The 18,929-nt window shown below is 46.1% G+C and overlaps 1 protein-coding gene across 1 annotated transcript; it reads right to left on the reverse strand.

The window, feature by feature from the left end:
* Positions 1 to 10,044: 10,044 nt before the first annotated feature.
* Positions 10,045 to 18,154, reverse strand: LOC311122461 (2-hydroxyacylsphingosine 1-beta-galactosyltransferase-like; the record flags this gene model as incomplete). Its single annotated transcript, XM_084196814.1, has 2 exons — positions 10,045 to 10,683; positions 17,960 to 18,154. Coding segments are annotated over 2 exons (834 nt in total), but the record flags the coding sequence as incomplete, so codon positions are not given.
* Between the last annotated feature and the right edge of the window lie 775 nt (positions 18,155 to 18,929).

Raw genomic sequence — 18,929 nt, forward strand, 5'->3', positions numbered from 1 at the left:
CACGGGCTATAAACCAGGACACACTGGTCCTAGTGTCTCTACAACACAGACCCTCTACGTGTGTGTGTGTCACAGGTCCAGAGAGAGAGAGAAAGAGGGGGAGAGAATGAGAGAGAGAGAGAGAGAGAGAGAGAGAGAGAGAGAGAGAGAGAGGAGAGAGAGAGAGAGAGAGAGAGAGAGAGAGAGATAGAGAGAGAGAGAGAGAGAGAGAGGGGGAGAGAGATAGAGAAAGAGGGGAGAAAGAGGGGGAGAGAGAGAGCGAGACCGAGGGAGAGAGAGAGAGAGAGAGAGAGAGACGAGAGAGAGAGAGAGAGAGAGAGAGAGAGAGGGAGAGAGAGAGAGAAAGAGAAAGTAGGGGGGTGGAGATAGAGAGAGGGGGGCGGCGGGATTGTTGACTTACAATGGTCCTCTTCTCCACCCTGACCCTCGACCCCACCGCCAGAACAATGCCTTCTTATTGGCTAAAGCGACATTCCACAACCCTCCGCACTGGATGCCGGCGGCCCGCCGCTCTCTCGTCTCCGTACGTCAGAGCTGACCCCACCCCGCGAGCTGACCCCCCACTGGCCGCTGAACCATTTCCCCACCCCCCTAGGCATGGCATGGCAAGGCATGGCAACCCAGCCAGATCGATAAAGGAGAGCTTTGTAATGTGTGTGAGACAGAGACAGCGAGAGAGAGAGGGGGAGGAGAGAGAGAGAGAGAGAGAGAGAGAGAGAGAGAGAGAGAGAGAGAGAGAGAGAGATAGAGAGAGAGAGAGAGAGACAGAGACGAGAGAGAAGAGACAGAGAGAGAGAGAGACAGAGAGAGAGAGAGAGACGAAGAGAGCGAGAGAGAGAGAGAGAAGAGAGAGAGAGATGACTGAGAGAGAGAGAGAGAGAGAGAGAGAGAGAGAGAGACAGAGAGAGAGAGACAGAGAGAGAGAGAGAGAGAGAGAGAGAGAGCGAGAAGAGAGAGATCCGAGACAGAGAGCGGACAGAGAGAGAGAGATGAGAGAGAAGAGAGGAGAGAGAGAGACAGAGAGAGGAGAGAGACGAGAGAGAGAGAGAGAGAGGACGAGGAGATGAGGAAGTAAGAGAACTGTATAAAAAATACTCCTCTTGTATGTGAGGTCCAACAGAAGAGTTTACTGATTGCCCCACATCCACTATAACATGGTACTGTGGATGACACCAACTGGACAGTGCATTGTGTCTGTGTTTGTGTGTATATGTAGATATACAGTACCAGTCAGCAGTTTGGACACACCTACTCATTCAAAGGTTTTTCTTTATTTTGACTATTTTCTACATTGTAGAATAATAGTGAAGACATCAAAACTATGAATAACACATATGGAATCATGTAGTAACCAAATAAGTGTTAAACAAATCAAAATATATTTTATATTTGAGATTCTTCAAATAGCCACACCTTTGCCTTAATGACAGCTTTGCACACTCTTGGCATTCTCTCAACCAGCTTCATGAGGTAGTCACCTGGAATGCATTTCAATTAACAGGTGTGCATGTTAAAAATTAATTTGTGGAATTTCTTTCCTTCTTAATGCGTTTGAGCCAATTAGTTGTGTTGTGACAAGGTAGTGGGGGTATACAGAAGATAGCCCTATTTGGTAAAAGACCAAGTCCATATTATGGCAAGAACAGCTCAAATAAGCAAAGAGAAAGTCCATCATTACTTTAAGACATGAAGGTCAGTCAATACGGAAAATTTCAAGAACTTCAAGTTCAGTCGCAAAAACCATCAAGTGCTATGATGAAACTGGCTCTCATGAGGACTGCCACAGGAAAGGAAGACCCAGAGTTACCTCTGCTGCAGAGGATAAGTTCATTAGAGAGTTACCAGCCTCAGAAATTGCAGCCCAAATAAATGCTTCACAGAGTTCAAGTCACAGACACATCTAAACATCAACTGTTCAGAGGGGACTGTGTGAATCGGGCCTTCATGGTAGAATTGCTGCAAAGAAACCACTACTAAAGACACCAATAAGAAGAAGAGACCTGCATGGGCCAAGAAACACGAGCAATGGACATTAGATCGGTGGAAATGTGTTGTTTGGTCTGGAGTCCAAATTTGAGATTTCCTCCGTCCCTTCAAGCTCTGATCAGTCCCTACACCCAAACGAGGGCATTGCGTTCATCCACCTCTGGCCTGCTGAGTTGGACGGCAGATGAAGGAAAAGCAGCCAACAAGTGCACAGCATATGTGGGAACTCCTTCAAGACTGTTGGAAAAGCATTCCAGGTGAAGCTGGTTGAGAGAATGCCAAGAGTGTGCAAAGCTGTCATCAAGGCAAAGGGTGGCTATTTGAAGAATCTCAAATATATAATATATTTTGATTTGTTTAACAATCTTTTGGTTATTTCATAGTTTTGATGTCTTCACTATTATTCTACAATATAGAAAATAGTAAAAATAAAGAGAAACCCTTGAATGAGCAGGTGTGTTCAAACTTTTGACTGGTATTGTATATACAGTGCATTCAGAAAGTATTCAGACCCCTTGACTTTTGGCACATATGTTACAGCCTTATTCTAAAATGGATTACATAGTTTTCCCCCCCTCATCAATCTACACACAATACCCCATAATGACAATGAAAAAACTGCAATAATAAAAAAATATATATATATTCACTTTGTCATTTTGGGGTATTGTGTTTATATTGATGAGGAAAATGTTGTATTTAATCAATTTTTGCATAACACTGTAACGTAACAAAATGTGGAAAAAGGGAAGGGGTCTGAATACTTTCCGAATGCACTGTATAACACTGGAGGAGACCAACCATAGATATAACACTGGAGGAGACCAACCATATATATAACACTGGAGGAGACCAACCACAGATATAACACTGGAGGAGACCAACCATAGATATAACACTGGAGGAGACCAACCATAGATATAACACTGGAGGAGACCAACCATAGATATAACACTGGAGGAGACCAACCACAGATATAACACTGGAGGAGACCAACCATAGATATAACACTGGAGGAGACCAACCATAGATATAACACTGGAGGAGACCAACCATAGATATAACACTGGAGGACACCAACCATAGATATAACACTGGAGGAGACCAACCATAGATATAACACTGGAGGAGACCAACCATAGATATAACACTGGAGGAGGAGACCAACCATAGATATAACACTGGAGGAGACCAACCATATATATAACACTGGAGGAGACCAACCATAGATATAACACTGGAGGAGACCAACCATAGATATAACACTGGAGGAGACCAACCATAGATATAACACTGGAGGAGACCAACCATAGATATAACACTGGAGGAGGAGACCAACCATAGATATAACACTGGAGGAGACCAACCATAGATATAACACTGGAGGAGACCAACCATAGATATAACACTGGAGGAAACCAACCATAGATATAACACTGGAGGAGACCAACCACAGATATAACACTGGAGGAGACCAACCATAGATATAACACTGGAGGAGACCAACCATAGATATAACACTGGAGGAGGAGACCAACCATAGATATAACACTGGAGGAGACCAACCATAGATATATCACTGGAGGAGACCAACCATAGATATAACACTGGAGGAGACCAACCATAGATATAACACTGGAGGAGACCAACCATAGATATAACACTGGAGGAGACCAACCATAGATATAACACTGGAGGAGACCAACCATAGATATAACACTGGAGGAGACCAACCATAGATATAACACTGGAGGAGACCAACCATAGATATAACACTGGAGGAGACCAACCATAGATATAACACTGGAGGAGAAGACCAACCTTAGATATAACACTGGAGGAGACCAACCATAGATATATCACTGGAGGAGACCAACCATAGATATAACACTGGAGGAGACCAACCATAGATATAACACTGGAGGAGACCAACCATAGATATAACACTGGAGGAGGAGACCAACCATAGATATAACACTGGAGGAGACCAACCATAGATATAACACTGGAGGAGACCAACCATAGATATAACACTGGAGGAGACCAACCATAGATATAACACTGGAGGAGACCAACCATAGATATAACACTGGAGGAGACCAACCATAGATATAACACTGGAGGAGACCAACCATAGATATAACACTGGAGGAGACAAACCATAGATATAACACTGGAGGAGACCAACCATAGATATAACACTGGAGGAGGAGACCAACCATAGATATAACACTGGAGGAGACCAACCATAGATATAACACTGGAGGAGACCAACCATAGATATATCACTGGAGGAGACCAACCATAGATATAACACTGGAGGAGACCAACCATAGATATAACACTGGAGGAGACCAACCACAGATATAACACTGGAGGAGACCAACCATAGATATAACACTGAAGGAGGAGACCAACCATAGATATAACACTGGAGGAGACCAACCATAGATATAACACTGGAGGAGACCAACCATAGATATAACACTGGAGGAGACCAACCATAGATATAACACTGGAGGAGACCAACCATAGATATAACACTGGAGGAGGAGACCAACCATAGATATAACACTGGAGGATACCAACCATAGATATAACACTGGAGGAGACCAACCATAGATATAACACTGGAGGAGGAGACCAACCATAGATATAACACTGGAGGAGACCAACCATAGATATAACACTGGAGGAGACCAACCATAGATATAACACTGGAGGAGACCAACCATAGATATAACACTGGAGGAGGAGACCAACCATAGATATAACACTGGAGGAGACCAACCATAGATATAACACTGGAGGAGACCAACCATAGATATAACACTGGAGGAGACCAACCATAGATATAACACTGGAGGAGGAGACCAACCATAGATATAACACTGGAGGAGGAGACCAACCATAGATATAACACTGGAGGAGACCAACCATAGATATAACACTGGAGGAGACCAACCATAGATATAACACTGGAGGAGGAGACCAACCATAGATATAACACTGGAGGAGGAGACCAACCATAGATATAACACTGGAGGAGACCAACCATAGATATAACACTGGAGGAGACCAACCATAGATATAACACTGGAGGAGACCAACCATAGATATAACACTGGAGGAGACCAACCATAGATATAACACTGGAGGAGACCAACCATAGATATAACACTGGAGGAGACCAACCATAGATATAACACTGGAGGAGACCAACCATAGATATAACACTGGAGGAGACCAACCATAGATATAACACTGGAGGAGGAGACCAACCATAGATATAACACTGGAGGAGACCAACCATAGATATAACACTGGAGGAAACCAACCATAGATATAACACTGGAGGAGACCAACCATAGATATAACACTGGAGGAGGAGACCAACCATAGATATAACACTGGAGGAGACCAACCATAGATCAAATCAAATCAAATCAAATCAAATCAAATGTTATTGGTCACATGCGCCGAATACAACAGGTGCAGACATTACAGTGAAATGCTTACTTACAGCCCTTAACCAACAGTGCATTTATTTTAAACAAAAAAGTAAGAATAAAACAACAACAAAAAAGTGTTGAGAAAAAAAGAGCAGAAGTAAAATAAAGTGACAGTAGGGAGGCTATATATACAGTAAAATAAAGTGACAGTAGGGAGGCTATATATACAGGGGGGTACCGTTGCATAGTCAATGTGCGGGGGCACCGGCTAGTTGAGGTAGTTGAGGTAATATGTACATGTGGGTAGAGTTAAAGTGACTATGCATAAATACTTAACAGAGTAGCAGCAGCGTAAAAAGGATGGGGTGGGGGGGCAGTGCAAATAGTCCGGGTAGCCATGATTAGCTGTTCAGGAGTCTTATGGCTTGGGGGTAGAAGCTGTTGAGAAGTCTTTTGGACCTAGACTTGGCACTCCGGTACCGCTTGCCGTGCGGTAGCAGAGAGAACAGTCTATGACTAGGGTGGCTGGAGTCTTTGACAATTTTGAGGGCCTTCCTCTGACACCGCCTGGTATAGAGGTCCTGGATGGCAGGGAGCTTTGCCCCAGTGATGTACTGGGCCGTACGCACTACCCTCTGTAGTGCCTTGCGGTCAGAGGCCAAGCAGTTGCCATACCAGGCGGTGATGCAACCAGTCAGGATGCTCTCGATGGTGCAGCTGTAGAATTCTTTGAGGATCTGAGGACCCATGCCAAATCTTTTTAGTCTCCTGAGGGGGAATAGGCTTTGTCGTGCCCTCTTCACGACTGTCTTGGTGTGTTTGGACCATGATAGTTCGTTGGTGATGTGGACACCAAGGAACTTGAAGCTCTCAACCTGTTCCACTACAGCCCCGTCGATGAGAATGGGGGCGTGCTCAGTCCTCTTTTTTTTCCTGTAGTCCACAATCATCTCCTTTGTCTTGGTCACGTTGAGGGAGAGGTTGTTGTCCTGGCACCACACGGCCAGATCTCTGACCTCCTCCCTATAGGCTGTCTCATCGTTGTCGGTGATCAGGCCTACCACTGTTGTGTCGTCGGCAAACTTAATGATGGTGTTGGAGTCGTGCCTGGCCATGCAGTCATGGGTGAACAGAGAGTACAGGAGGGGACTGAGCACGCACCCCTGAGGGGCCCCCGTGTTGAGGATCAGTGTGGCAGATGTGTTGTTACCTACCCTTACCACCTGGGGGCGGCCCGTCAGGAAGTCCAGGATCCAGTTGCAGAGGGAGGTGTTTAGTTCCAGGATCCTTAGTGATGAGCTTAGAGGGCACTATGGTGTTGAATGCTGAGCTGTAGTCAATGAATAGCATTCTCACGTAGGTGTTCCTCTTGTCCAGGTGGGAAAGGGCAGTGTGGAGTGCGATAGAGATTGCATCATCTGTGGATCTGTTGGGGGACCTGTATTGGACCTGTATTGACTCTTTGCCTGTTTGATGGTTCGTCGGAGGTCATAGCGGGATTTCTTATAAGCGTCCGGGTTAGAGTCCCGTTCCTTGAAAGCGGCAGCTCTACCCTTTAGCTCAGTGCGGATGTTTCCTGTAATCCATGGCTTCTGGTTGGGGTATGTACGTACGGTCACTGTGGGGACGACATCATCAATGCACTTATTGATGAAGCCAGTGACTGATGTGGTGTACTCCTCAATGCTGTCTGAAGAATCCCGGAACATGTTCCAGTCTGTGCTAGCAAAACAGTCCTGTAGCTTAGCATCTGCGTCATCTGACCACTTTTTTATTAGCCGAATCACTGGTGCTTCCTGCTTCAGTTTTTGCTTATAAGCAGGAATCAGGAGGATAGAGTTATGGTCAGATTTGCCAAATGGAGGGCGAGGGAGAGCTTTGTATGCGTCTCTGTGTGTGGAGTAAAGGTGGTCTAGAGTTTTTTCCCCTCTGGTTGCACATTTAACATGCTGGTAGAAATGAGGTAGAACGGATTTAAGTTTCCCTGCATTAAAGTCCCCTGCTACTAGGAGCGCTGCATCTGGATGAGCGTTTTCCTGTTGATTAATGGCCTTGTACAACTCATTCAGTGCAATCTTAATGCCAGCATTGGTTTGTGGTGGTAAATAGACAGCTATGAAAAATATAGATGAAAACTCTCTTGGTAAATAGTGTGGTCTACAGCTTATCATAAGATACTCTACCTCAGGCGAGCAAAACCTCGAGACTTCCTTAGTATTTGATTTTGTGCACCAGCTGTTGTTTACAAATATACACAGACCGCCGCCCCTTGTCTTACCAGAGTCAGACGTTCTGTCCTGCCGATGTAGCGTATAGCCTGCTAGCTGAATGTTGTCATTGTTGTCGTTCAGCCACGACTCCGTGAAACATAAGATATTACAGTTTTTAATGTCCCGTTGGTAGGATAACCGTAATCTTAAATCGTCAATTTTATTCTCAAAAGATTGAACGTTGGCTAATAGGATTGATGGGAGAGGCAGTTTACTCGTTCGCCGTCGGATCCTTACAAGGCACCCGGATCTGCGTCCACGATATCTCCGTCTCTTCCTCACGCGAATGACGGGGATCTGGGCCTTGTTGGGTGTCTGTAGAATATCCTTCGCGAACGCCTCGTTGAAGAAAAAGTCTTCGTCCAACGCGAGGTGAGTAATCGCTGTCCTGATATCCAGAAGCTCTCTTTGGTTATAAGAGACGATGGCAGAAACATTATGTACAAAATAAATTACAAATAACGCGGAAAAACACACATAATAGTACAATTGGTTAGAGGGCTGTAAAACGGCAGCCATCTTCTTCCGGCGCTGTTCTCCAACACTGGAGGAGACCAACCATAGATATAACACTGGAGGAGGAGACCAACCATAGATATAACACTGGAGGAGACCAACCATAGATATAACACTGGAGGAGACCAACCATAGATATAACACTGGAGGAGACCAACCATAGATATAACACTGGAGGAGACCAACCATAGATATAACACTGGAGGAGACCAACCATATATATAACACTGGAGGAGACCAACAATAGATATAACACTGGAGGAGACCAACCATATATATAACACTGGAGGAGACCAACAATAGATATAACACTGGAGGAGACCAACCATATATATAACACTGGAGGAGACCAACCATAGATATAACACTGGAGGAGACCAACCATATATATAACACTGGAGGAGACCAACCATAGATATAACACTGGAGGAGACCAACCATAGATATATCACTGGAGGAGACCAACCATAGATATAACACTGGAGGAGACCAACCATAGATATAACACTGGAGGAGACCAACCATAGATATAACACTGGAGGAGACCAACCATATATATAACACTGGAGGAGACCAACAATAGATATAACACTGGAGGAGACCAACCATATATATAACACTGGAGGAGACCAACCATAGATATAACACTGGAGGAGACCAACCATATATATAACACTGGAGGAGACCAACCATAGATATAACACTGGAGGAGACCAACCATAGATATATCACTGGAGGAGACCAACCATAGATATAACACTGGAGGAGACCAACCATAGATATAACACTGGAGGAGACCAACCATAGATATAACACTGTGGAGGAGACCAACCATAGATATAACACTGGAGGAGACCAACCATAGATATAACACTGGAGGAGACCAACCATAGATATAACACTGGAGGAGACCAACCATAGATATAACACTGGAGGAGACCAACCATAGATATAACACTGGAGGAGACCAACCATAGATATAACACTGGAGGAGACCAACCATAGATATAACACTGGAGGAAACCAACCATAGATATAACACTGGAGGAGACCAACCATAGATATAACACTGGAGGAGACCAACCATAGATATAACACTGGAGGAGACCAACCATAGATATAACACTGGAGGAGACCAACCATAGATATAACACTGGAGGAGACCAACCATAGATATAACACTGGAGGAGACCAACCATAGATGTACCACTGGAGGAGACCAACCATAGATATAACACTGGAGGAGACCAACCATAGATATAACACTGGAGGAGACCAACCATAGATATAACACTGTGGAGGAGACCAACCATAGATATAACACTGGAGGAGACCAACCATAGATATAACACTGGAGGAGACCAACCATAGATGTACCACTGGAGGAGACCAACCATAGATATAACACTGGAGGAGACCAACCATAGATATAACACTGGAGGAGACCAACCATAGATATAACACTGGAGGAGACCAACCATAGTTATAACACTGGAGGAGACCAACCATAGATATAACACTGGAGGAGACCAACCATAGATATAACACTGGAGGTGTGTGTGTGTGTGTGTGTGTGTGTGTGTGTGTGTGTGTGTGTGTGTGTGTGTGTGTGTGTGTGTGTGTGTGTGTGTGTGTGTGTGTGTGTGTGTGCGTGCGTGCGTGCGTGCGTGCGTGCGTGCGTGCGTGCGTGCGTGCGTGCGTGCGTGCGTGCGTGCGTGTGTGTGTTTAGATTAGTACTACAGGATGGGTGTGTGTTGTACTAACCTGTGTATGTGTGTGTGTGTGTGTGTGTGTGTGTGTGTGTGTGTGTGTGTACTAACCTGAGGTAATGGGTTGGCAGGTTCGGTCAGTATTCCTCCTACGTAGACAACATGTGGTAGAGTGGGCCTGGGGAACTCTAAGGCTAGATCGGTGGACAACATCCACAGCCTGCTCCCCTGGACCAGGTCCTGCATGGCCACCCGCGGCTCCACGCCGTGCTTCCTCATGATCCGCTCGTACTTAGGTAACACCAGGTACTGGACGCCAAACCGGGACACCAGGTACACAGCCGTGTTGGCGATCCTCTGGACTAGAGACATCTGGTCGGTGAGGAGAGAGTTGAACTCTGGGACGTAGGAGAGAGGGGCGGGAGCCCCGACCTCCGCAGGGTACCACAGTCCCGTGGAGAAGACAGCGTAGGGAACCCCGAGGATGTGAGCGATCACGAACCCACACATCTCGTTGGGGTCGACCAGTAAAAGGTCAAAGTTGGCGTCTTTGAGTTGGGTCATGACGTCCGTGTTCCCCACAACGGCGTCGCAGTTCCGGGCGTAGTGGTCTAGAATGTCGAAGAGTTCCAACGCCGTGAGACGCCCAGAGAAGATGTTGCTGACCTTTGATTGGAGGAAGCTGTCGGCTGTGGAGGAGTTGAAGATGCCTGGGTAACGCTGTAAGGTGTAGTGGGGGGAGGGAGGTACCTAGAGTAGAACAGAGTAGAGTAGAGTAGAGTGGAGGAGAGTAGAGGAGAGGAGAGGAGAGGAGAGGAGAGGAGAGGAGAGGAGAGGAGAGGAGAGGAGAGGAGAGGAGAGGAGAGGAGAGGAGAGGAGAGGAGAGGAGAGGAGAGGAGAGGAGAGGAGAGGAGAGGAGAGGAGAGGAGAGGAGAGGAGAGTCTTTATTATCCCCGGGGGGAAATATAGTAATATGTACACAGCTAACAGTACTAGGATACTACAGCTAACAGTACTAGGATACTACAGCTAACAGTACTAGGATACTACAGCTAACAGTACTAGGATACTACAGCTAACAGTACTAGGATACTACAGCTAACAGTACTAGCATACTACAGCTAACAGTACTAGGATACTACAGCTAACAGTACTAGGATACTACAGCTAACAGTACTATGATACTACAGCTAACAGTACTAGGATACTACAGCTAACAGTACTAGGATACTACAGCTAACAGTACTATGATACTACAGCTAACAGTACTAGGATACTACAGCTAACAGTACTAGGATACTACAGCTAACAGTACTAGGATACTACAGCTAACAGTACTAGGATACTACAGCTAACAGTACTAGGATACTACAGCTAACAGTACTAGGATACTACAGCTAACAGTACTAGGATACTACAGCTAACAGTGGTCCTCTGTAGCTCAGCTGGTAGAGCACGGCGCTTGTAACGCCAAGGTAGTGGGTTCGATCCCCTGGACCACCCATACACAAAAATGTATGCACGCACGACTGTAAGTCGCTTTTGATAAAAGCGTCTGCTAAATGGCATATCATCATCATATCATCAGTACTAGGTTACTACAGCTAACAGTACTAGGATACTACAGCTAACAGTACTAGGATACTACAGCTAACAGTACTAGGATACTACAGCTAACAGTACTAGGATACTACAGCTAACAGTACTAGGTTACTACAGCTAACAGTACTAGGATACTACAGCTAACAGTACTAGGATACTACAGCTAACAGTACTAGGATACTACAGCTAACAGTACTAGGATACTACAGCTAACAGTACTAGCATACTACAGCTAACAGTACTAGGATACTACAGCTAACAGTACTAGGATACTACAGCTAACAGTACTATGATACTACAGCTAACAGTACTAGGATACTACAGCTAACAGTACTAGGATACTACAGCTAACAGTACTAGGTTACTACAGCTAACAGTACTAGGATACTACAGCTAACAGTACTAGCATACTGCAGCTAACAGTACTAGGATACTACAGCTAACAGTACTAGGATACTACAGCTAACAGTACTAGGATACTACAGCTAACAGTACTAGGTTACTACAGCTAACAGTACTAGGATACTACAGCTAACAGTACTAGGTTACTACAGCTAACAGTACTAGGATACTACAGCTAGCAGTACTATGATACTACAGCTAAAAGTACTAGGATACTACAGCTAACAGTACTAGGATACTACAGCTAACAGTACTAGGATACTACAGCTAACAGTACTAGGATACTACAGCTAACAGTACTAGGATACTACAGCTAACAGTACTAGGATACTACAGCTAACAGTACTAGGATACTACAGCTAACAGTACTAGGATACTACAGCTAACAGTACTAGGATACTACAGCTAACAGTACTAGGATACTACAGCTAACAGTAATAGGATACTACAGCTAACAGTACTAGGTTACTACAGCTAACAGTACTAGGATACTACAGCTAACAGTACTAGGATACTACAGCTAACAGTACTAGGTTACTACAGCTAACAGTACTAGGATACTACAGCTAACAGTACTAGGATACTACAGCTAACAGTACTAGGATACTACAGCTAACAGTACTAGGATACTACAGCTAACAGTACTAGGATACTACAGCTAACAGTACTAGGATACTACAGCTAACAGTACTAGGATACTACAGCTAACAGTACTAGGTTACTACAGCTAACAGTACTAGGATACTACAGCTAACAGTACTAGGTTACTACAGCTAACAGTACTAGGTTACTACAGCTAACAGTACTAGGATACTACAGCTAACAGTACTAGGATACTACAGCTAACAGTACTAGGTTACTACAGCTAACAGTACTAGGATACTACAGCTAACAGTACTAGGTTACTACAGCTAACAGTACTAGGATACTACAGCTAACAGTACTAGGATACTACAGCTAACAGTACTAGGATACTACAGCTAACAGTACTAGGATACCACAGCTAACAGTACTAGGTTACTACAGCTTGTTGAGAAAGCTGATAGCAGCTGGAATGAAGGAGAGTTTAGACCTGTTTGTTTTAAACTTAGGGAGCCCCTCAGAATGGATTAAACATGGGGAGTCTGTATAAGGGCTGCTGGGAGTCTCTCAGAATGGATTAAACATGGGGAGTCTGTATAAGGGCTGCTGGGAGTCTCTCTGAATGGATTAAACATGGGGAGTCTGTATAAGGGCTGCTGGGAGTCTCTCTGAATGGATTAAACATGGGGAGTCTGTATAAGGGCTGCTGGGAGTCTCTCTGAATGGATTAAACATGGGGAGTCTGTATAAGGGCTGCTGGGAGTCTCTCTGAATGGATTAAACATGGGGAGTCTGTATAAGGGCTGTTGGGAGTTTCTCAGAATGGATTAAACATGGGGAGTCTGTATAAGGGCTGTTGGGAGTCTCTCTGAATGGATTAAACATGGGGAGTCTGTATAAGGGCTGCTGGGATCTCTCAGAATGGATTAAACATGGGGAGTCTGTATAAGGGCTGTTGGGAGTTTCTCAGAATGGATTAAACATGGGGAGTCTGTATAAGGGCTGTTGGGAGTCTCTCTGAATGGATTAAACATGGGGAGTCTGTATAAGGGCTGCTGGGATCTCTCAGAATGGATTAAACATGGGGAGTCTGTCTAAGGGCTGCTGGGAGCCCCTCAGAATGGATTAAACATGGGGAGTCTGTATAAGGGCTGTTGGGAGTCTCTCAGAATGGATTAAACATGGGGAGTCTGTATAAGGGCTGCTGGGAGTCTCTCAGAATGGATTAAACATGGGGAGTCTGTATAAGGGCTGCTGGGAGTCTCTCTGAATGGATTAAACATGGGGAGTCTGTATAAGGGCTGTTGGGAGCCCCTCAGAATGGATTAAACATGGGGAGTCTGTATAAGGGCTGCTGGGAGTCTCTCTGAATGGATTAAACATGGGGAGTCTGTATAAGGGCTGCTGGGAGTCTCTCAGAATGGATTAAACATGGGGAGTCTGTATAAGGGCTGTTGGGAGTCTCTCAGAATGGATTAAACATGGGGAGTCTGTATAAGGGCTGCTGGGAGTCTCTCAGAATGGATTAAACATGGGGAGTCTGTATAAGGGCTGTTGGGAGCCCCTCAGAATGGATTAAACATGGGGAGTCTGTATAAGGGCTGCTGGGAGTCTCTCAGAATGGATTAAACATGGGGAGTCTGTATAAGGGCTGTTGGGAGTCTCTCTGAATGGATTAAACATGGGGAGTCTGTATAAGGGCTGTTGGGAGTCTCTCAGAATGGATTAAACATGGGGAGTCTGTATAAGGGCTGCTGGGAGTCTCTCAGAATGGATTAAACATGGAGAGTCTGTATAAGGGCTGTTGGGAGTCTCTCTGAATGGATTAAACATGGGGAGTCTGTATAAGGGCTGCTGGGAGTCTCTCAGAATGGATTAAACATGGGGAGTCTGTATAAGGGCTGCTGGGAGCCCCTCAGAATGGATTAAACATGGGGAGTCTAAGGGCTGCTGGGAGTCTCTCTGAATGGATTAAACATGGGGAGTCTGTATAAGGGCTGCTGGGAGTCTCTCTGAATGGATTAAACATGGGGAGTCTAAGGGCTGTTGGGAGCCCCTCAGAATGGATTAAACATGGGGAGTCTAAGGGCTGCTGGGAGCCCCTCAGAATGGATTAAACATGGGGAGTCTGTATAAGGGCTGCTGGGAGCCCCTCAGAATGGATTAAACATGGGGAGTCTGTATAAGGGCTGCTGGGAGTCTCTCTGAATGGATTAAACATGGGGAGTCTGTATAAGGGCTGCTGGGAGTCTCTCAGAATGGATTAAACATGGGGAGTCTGTATAAGGGCTGCTGGGAGTCTCTCAGAATGGATTAAACATGGGGAGTCTAAGGACTGTTGGGAGCCCCTCAGAATGGATTAAACATGGGGAGTCTGTATAAGGGCTGCTGGGAGTCTCTCTGAATGGATCAAACATGGGGAGTCTAAGGACTGTTGGGAGCCCCTCAGAATGGATTAAACATGGGGAGTCTGTATAAGGGCTGCTGGGAGTCTCTCTGAATGGATTAAACATGGGGAGTCTGTATAAGGGCTGCTGGGAGTCTCTCTGAATGGATTAAACATGGGGAGTCTGTATAAGGGCTGCTGGGAGTCTCTCTGAATGGATTAAACATGGGGAGTCTGTATAAGGGCTGTTGGGAGTCTCTCTGAATGGATTAAACATGGGGAGTCTGTATAAGGGCTGTTGGGAGTCTCTCTGAATGGATCAAACATGGGGAGTCTGTATAAGGGCTGCTGGGAGTCTCTCTGAATGGATTAAACATGGGGAGTCTGTATAAGGGCTGTTGGGAGTCTCTCTGAATGGATCAAACATGGGGAGTCTGTATAAGGGCTGCTGGGAGTCTCTCAGAATGGATTAAACATGGGGAGTCTGTATAAGGGCTGCTGGGAGTCTCTCAGAATGGATTAAACATGGGGAGTCTGTATAAGGGCTGTTGGGAGTCTCTCAGAATGGATTAAACATGGGGAGTCTGTATAAGGGCTGTTGGGAGTCTCTCTGAATGGATTAAACATGGGGAGTCTGTATAAGGGCTGCTGGGAGTCTCTCTGAATGGATTAAACATGGGGAGTCTGTATAAGGGCTGCTGGGAGTCTCTCTGAATGGATTAAACATGGGGAGTCTGTATAAGGACTGCTGGGAGTCTAACACCAATGATCCTGCTACTTAATAATATTATAATAATATGTCATTTAGCAGACGCTTTTATCCAAAGCGACTTACAGTCATGCGTGCATAATTTTTTTTTTTGTGTATGGGTGGTCCCGGGGATCGAACCCACTACCTTGGCGTTACAAGCGCCGTGCTCTACCAGCTGAGCTACAGAGGACCAATTGTATCACAATGTTACCTGGCGCCCCTCTGACACCAATGACCCTGCTCCAATGTTACCTGGCGCCTCTCTGACACCAATGACCCTGCTCCAATGTTACCTGGCGCCCCTCTGACACCAATGTTAACTGGCGCCCCTCTGACACCAATGATCCTGCTCCAATGTTACCTGGCGCCCCTCTGACACCAATGACCCTGCTCCAATGTTACCTGGCGCCCCTCTGACACCAATGACCCTGCTCCAATGTTACCTGGCGCCCCTCTGACACCAATGTTACCTGGCGCCCCTCTGACACCAATGACCCTGCTCCAATGTTACCTGGCGCCCCTCTGACACCAATGTTACCTGGCGCCCCTCTGACACCAATGATCCTGCTCCAATGTTACCTGGCGCCCCTCTGACACCAATGATCCTGCTCCAATGTTACCCGGCGCCCCTCTGACACCAATGACCCTGCTCCAATGTTACCTGGCGCCCCTCTGACACCAATGTTACCTGGCGCCCCTCTGACACCAATGATCCTGCTCCAATGTTACCTGGCGCCCCTCTGACACCAATGACCCTGCTCCAATGTTACCTGGCGCCCCTCTGACACCAATGTTACCTGGCGCCCCTCTGACACCAATGACCCTGCTCCAATGTTACCTGGCGCCCTTCTGACACCAATGACCCTGCTCCAATGTTACCTGGCGCCCCTCTGACACCAATGACCCTGCTCCTTAGTATCACAATGTTACCTGGCGCCTCTGTAACACCAATGACCCTGCTCCTTAGTATCACAATGTTACCTGGCGCCCCTCTGACACCAATGACCCTGCTCCTTAGTATCCCAATGTTACCTGGCACCCCTCTGACACCAATGATCCTGCTCCTTAGTATCACAATGTTACCTGGCGCCCCTGTAACACTAATGATCCTGCTCCTTAGTATCACAATGTTACCTGGCGCCCCTGTAACACCAATGATCCTGCTACTTAGTATCACAATGTTACCTGGCGCCCTCTGACACCAATGATCCTGCTCCTTAGTATCACAATGTTACCAGGCGCCCTCTGAAACCAATAATCCTGCTCCTTAGTATCACAATGTTACCAGGCGCCCTCTGACACCAATAATCCTGCTCCTTAGTATCACAATGTTACCTGGCGCCCCTCTGACACCAATGATCCTGCTCCTTAGTATCACAATGTTACCTGGCGCCCCTGTAACACCAATGATCCTGCTCCTTAGTATCACAATGTTACCTGGCGCCCCTCTGACACCAATGATCCTGCTCCTTAGTATCACAATGTTACCTGGCGCCCCTGTAACACCAATGATCCTGCTCCTTAGTATCACAATGTTACCAGGCTTCCTCTGACACCAATAATCCTGCTCCTTAGTATCACAATGTTACCTGGCGCCCCTCTGACACCAATGATCCTGCTCCTTAGTATCACAATGTTACCTGGCGCCCCTGTAACACCAATGATCCTGCTCCTTAGTATCACAATGTTACCTGGCGCCCCTCTGACACCAATGATCCTGCTCCTTAGTATCACAATGTTACCTGGCGCCCCTGTAACACCAATGATCCTGCTCCTTAGTATCACAATGTTACCTGGCGCCCCTGTAACACCAATGATCCTGCTCCTTAGTATCACAATGTTACCTGGCGCCCCTCTGACACCAATGATCCTGCTCCTTAGTATCACAATGTTACCTGGCGCCCCTGTAACACCAATGATCCTGCTCCTTAGTATCACAATGTTACCTGGCGCCCCTCTGACACCAATGATCCTGCTCCTTAGTATCACAATGTTACCTGGCGCCCCTGTAACACCAATGATCCTGCTCCTTAGTATCACAATGTTACCTGGCGCCCCTCTGACACCAATGATCCTGCTCCTTAGTATCACAATGTTACCTGGCGCCCCTGTAACACCAATGATCCTGCTCCTTAGTATCACAATGTTACCTGGCGCCCCTGTAACACCAATGATCCTGCTCCTTAGTATCACAATGTTACCTGGCGCCCCTGTAACACCAATGATCCTGCTCCTTAGTATCACAATGTTACCTGGCGCCCCTCTGACACCAATGATCCTGCTCCTTAGTATCACAATGTTACCTGGCGCCCCTCTGACACCAGCAAGGAGGTATCATGCCCCTGGAGGTGGAGCTCCGTGGCCAGGGTCTTGAAGATGTAGAGATGAGACTCAAACATGATGGGAGGGACTATGATGATCCTTGAGGACCAGCACGCACTGGGGTACAGGGAGAGGAGGAGGAGGAGGAGGGAGAGGAGCGACGGGGGAGGGTGCATGGCTGGGAGGAACAGTGGGGAAGGGAGGAAGGGAAGGGAGGAAGGGAGGAGAGGAAGGGAGGAGAGGAAGAGAGAAAAGAAAGGAGTTAGTTATCAGGCAGAACAGTGGAAAGAATACACACACACACACACACACACACACACTCCTTATCAACTGCCCCAAAATTGTTGGTCGGACCCTGCAATAAGCCTTCTGTCTGTTTAACTGACGTTCTGGCTGTGGTATCAATAAGCCTTCTGTCTGTTTAACTGGCGCTCCGGCTGTGGTATTTAATTAACCTTCAACTCAATATGTTAACGTTGCCAAAGCAAGTGAAGTAGATAATAAACAAAAGCCAAATAAACAATAAACATGAACAGTAAACATTACACTCAGAAAAGTTCCAAAAGAATAAAGACCGTTGCAAATATGGGTTGTATTTACAATGGTGTTTGTTCTTCACTGGTTGCCCTTTTCTTGTGGCAACAGGTCACAAATCTTGCTGCTGTGATGGCACACTGTGGTTTTTCACCCAGTAGATATGGGAGTTTATCAAGATTGGATTTGTTTTCTAATTCTTTGTGGGCCTGTGTAATCTGAGGGAAATATGTGTCTCTAATATGGTCATACATTTGGCAGGAGGTTAGGAAGTGCAGCTCAGTTTCCACCTCATTTTGTGGTCAGTGTGCACATAGCCTGTCTTCTCTTGAGAGCCAGGTCTGCCTACGGTGGCCTTTCTCAATAGCAAGGCTATGCTCACTGAGTCTGTACATAGTCAAAGCTTTCTTTAAGTTT

This window comes from Coregonus lavaretus, assembly GCF_964263955.1.
Source record: "Coregonus lavaretus genome assembly, contig: HAP1_SCAFFOLD_8357, whole genome shotgun sequence".
Taxonomy (NCBI): Eukaryota; Metazoa; Chordata; class Actinopteri; order Salmoniformes; family Salmonidae; genus Coregonus; species Coregonus lavaretus.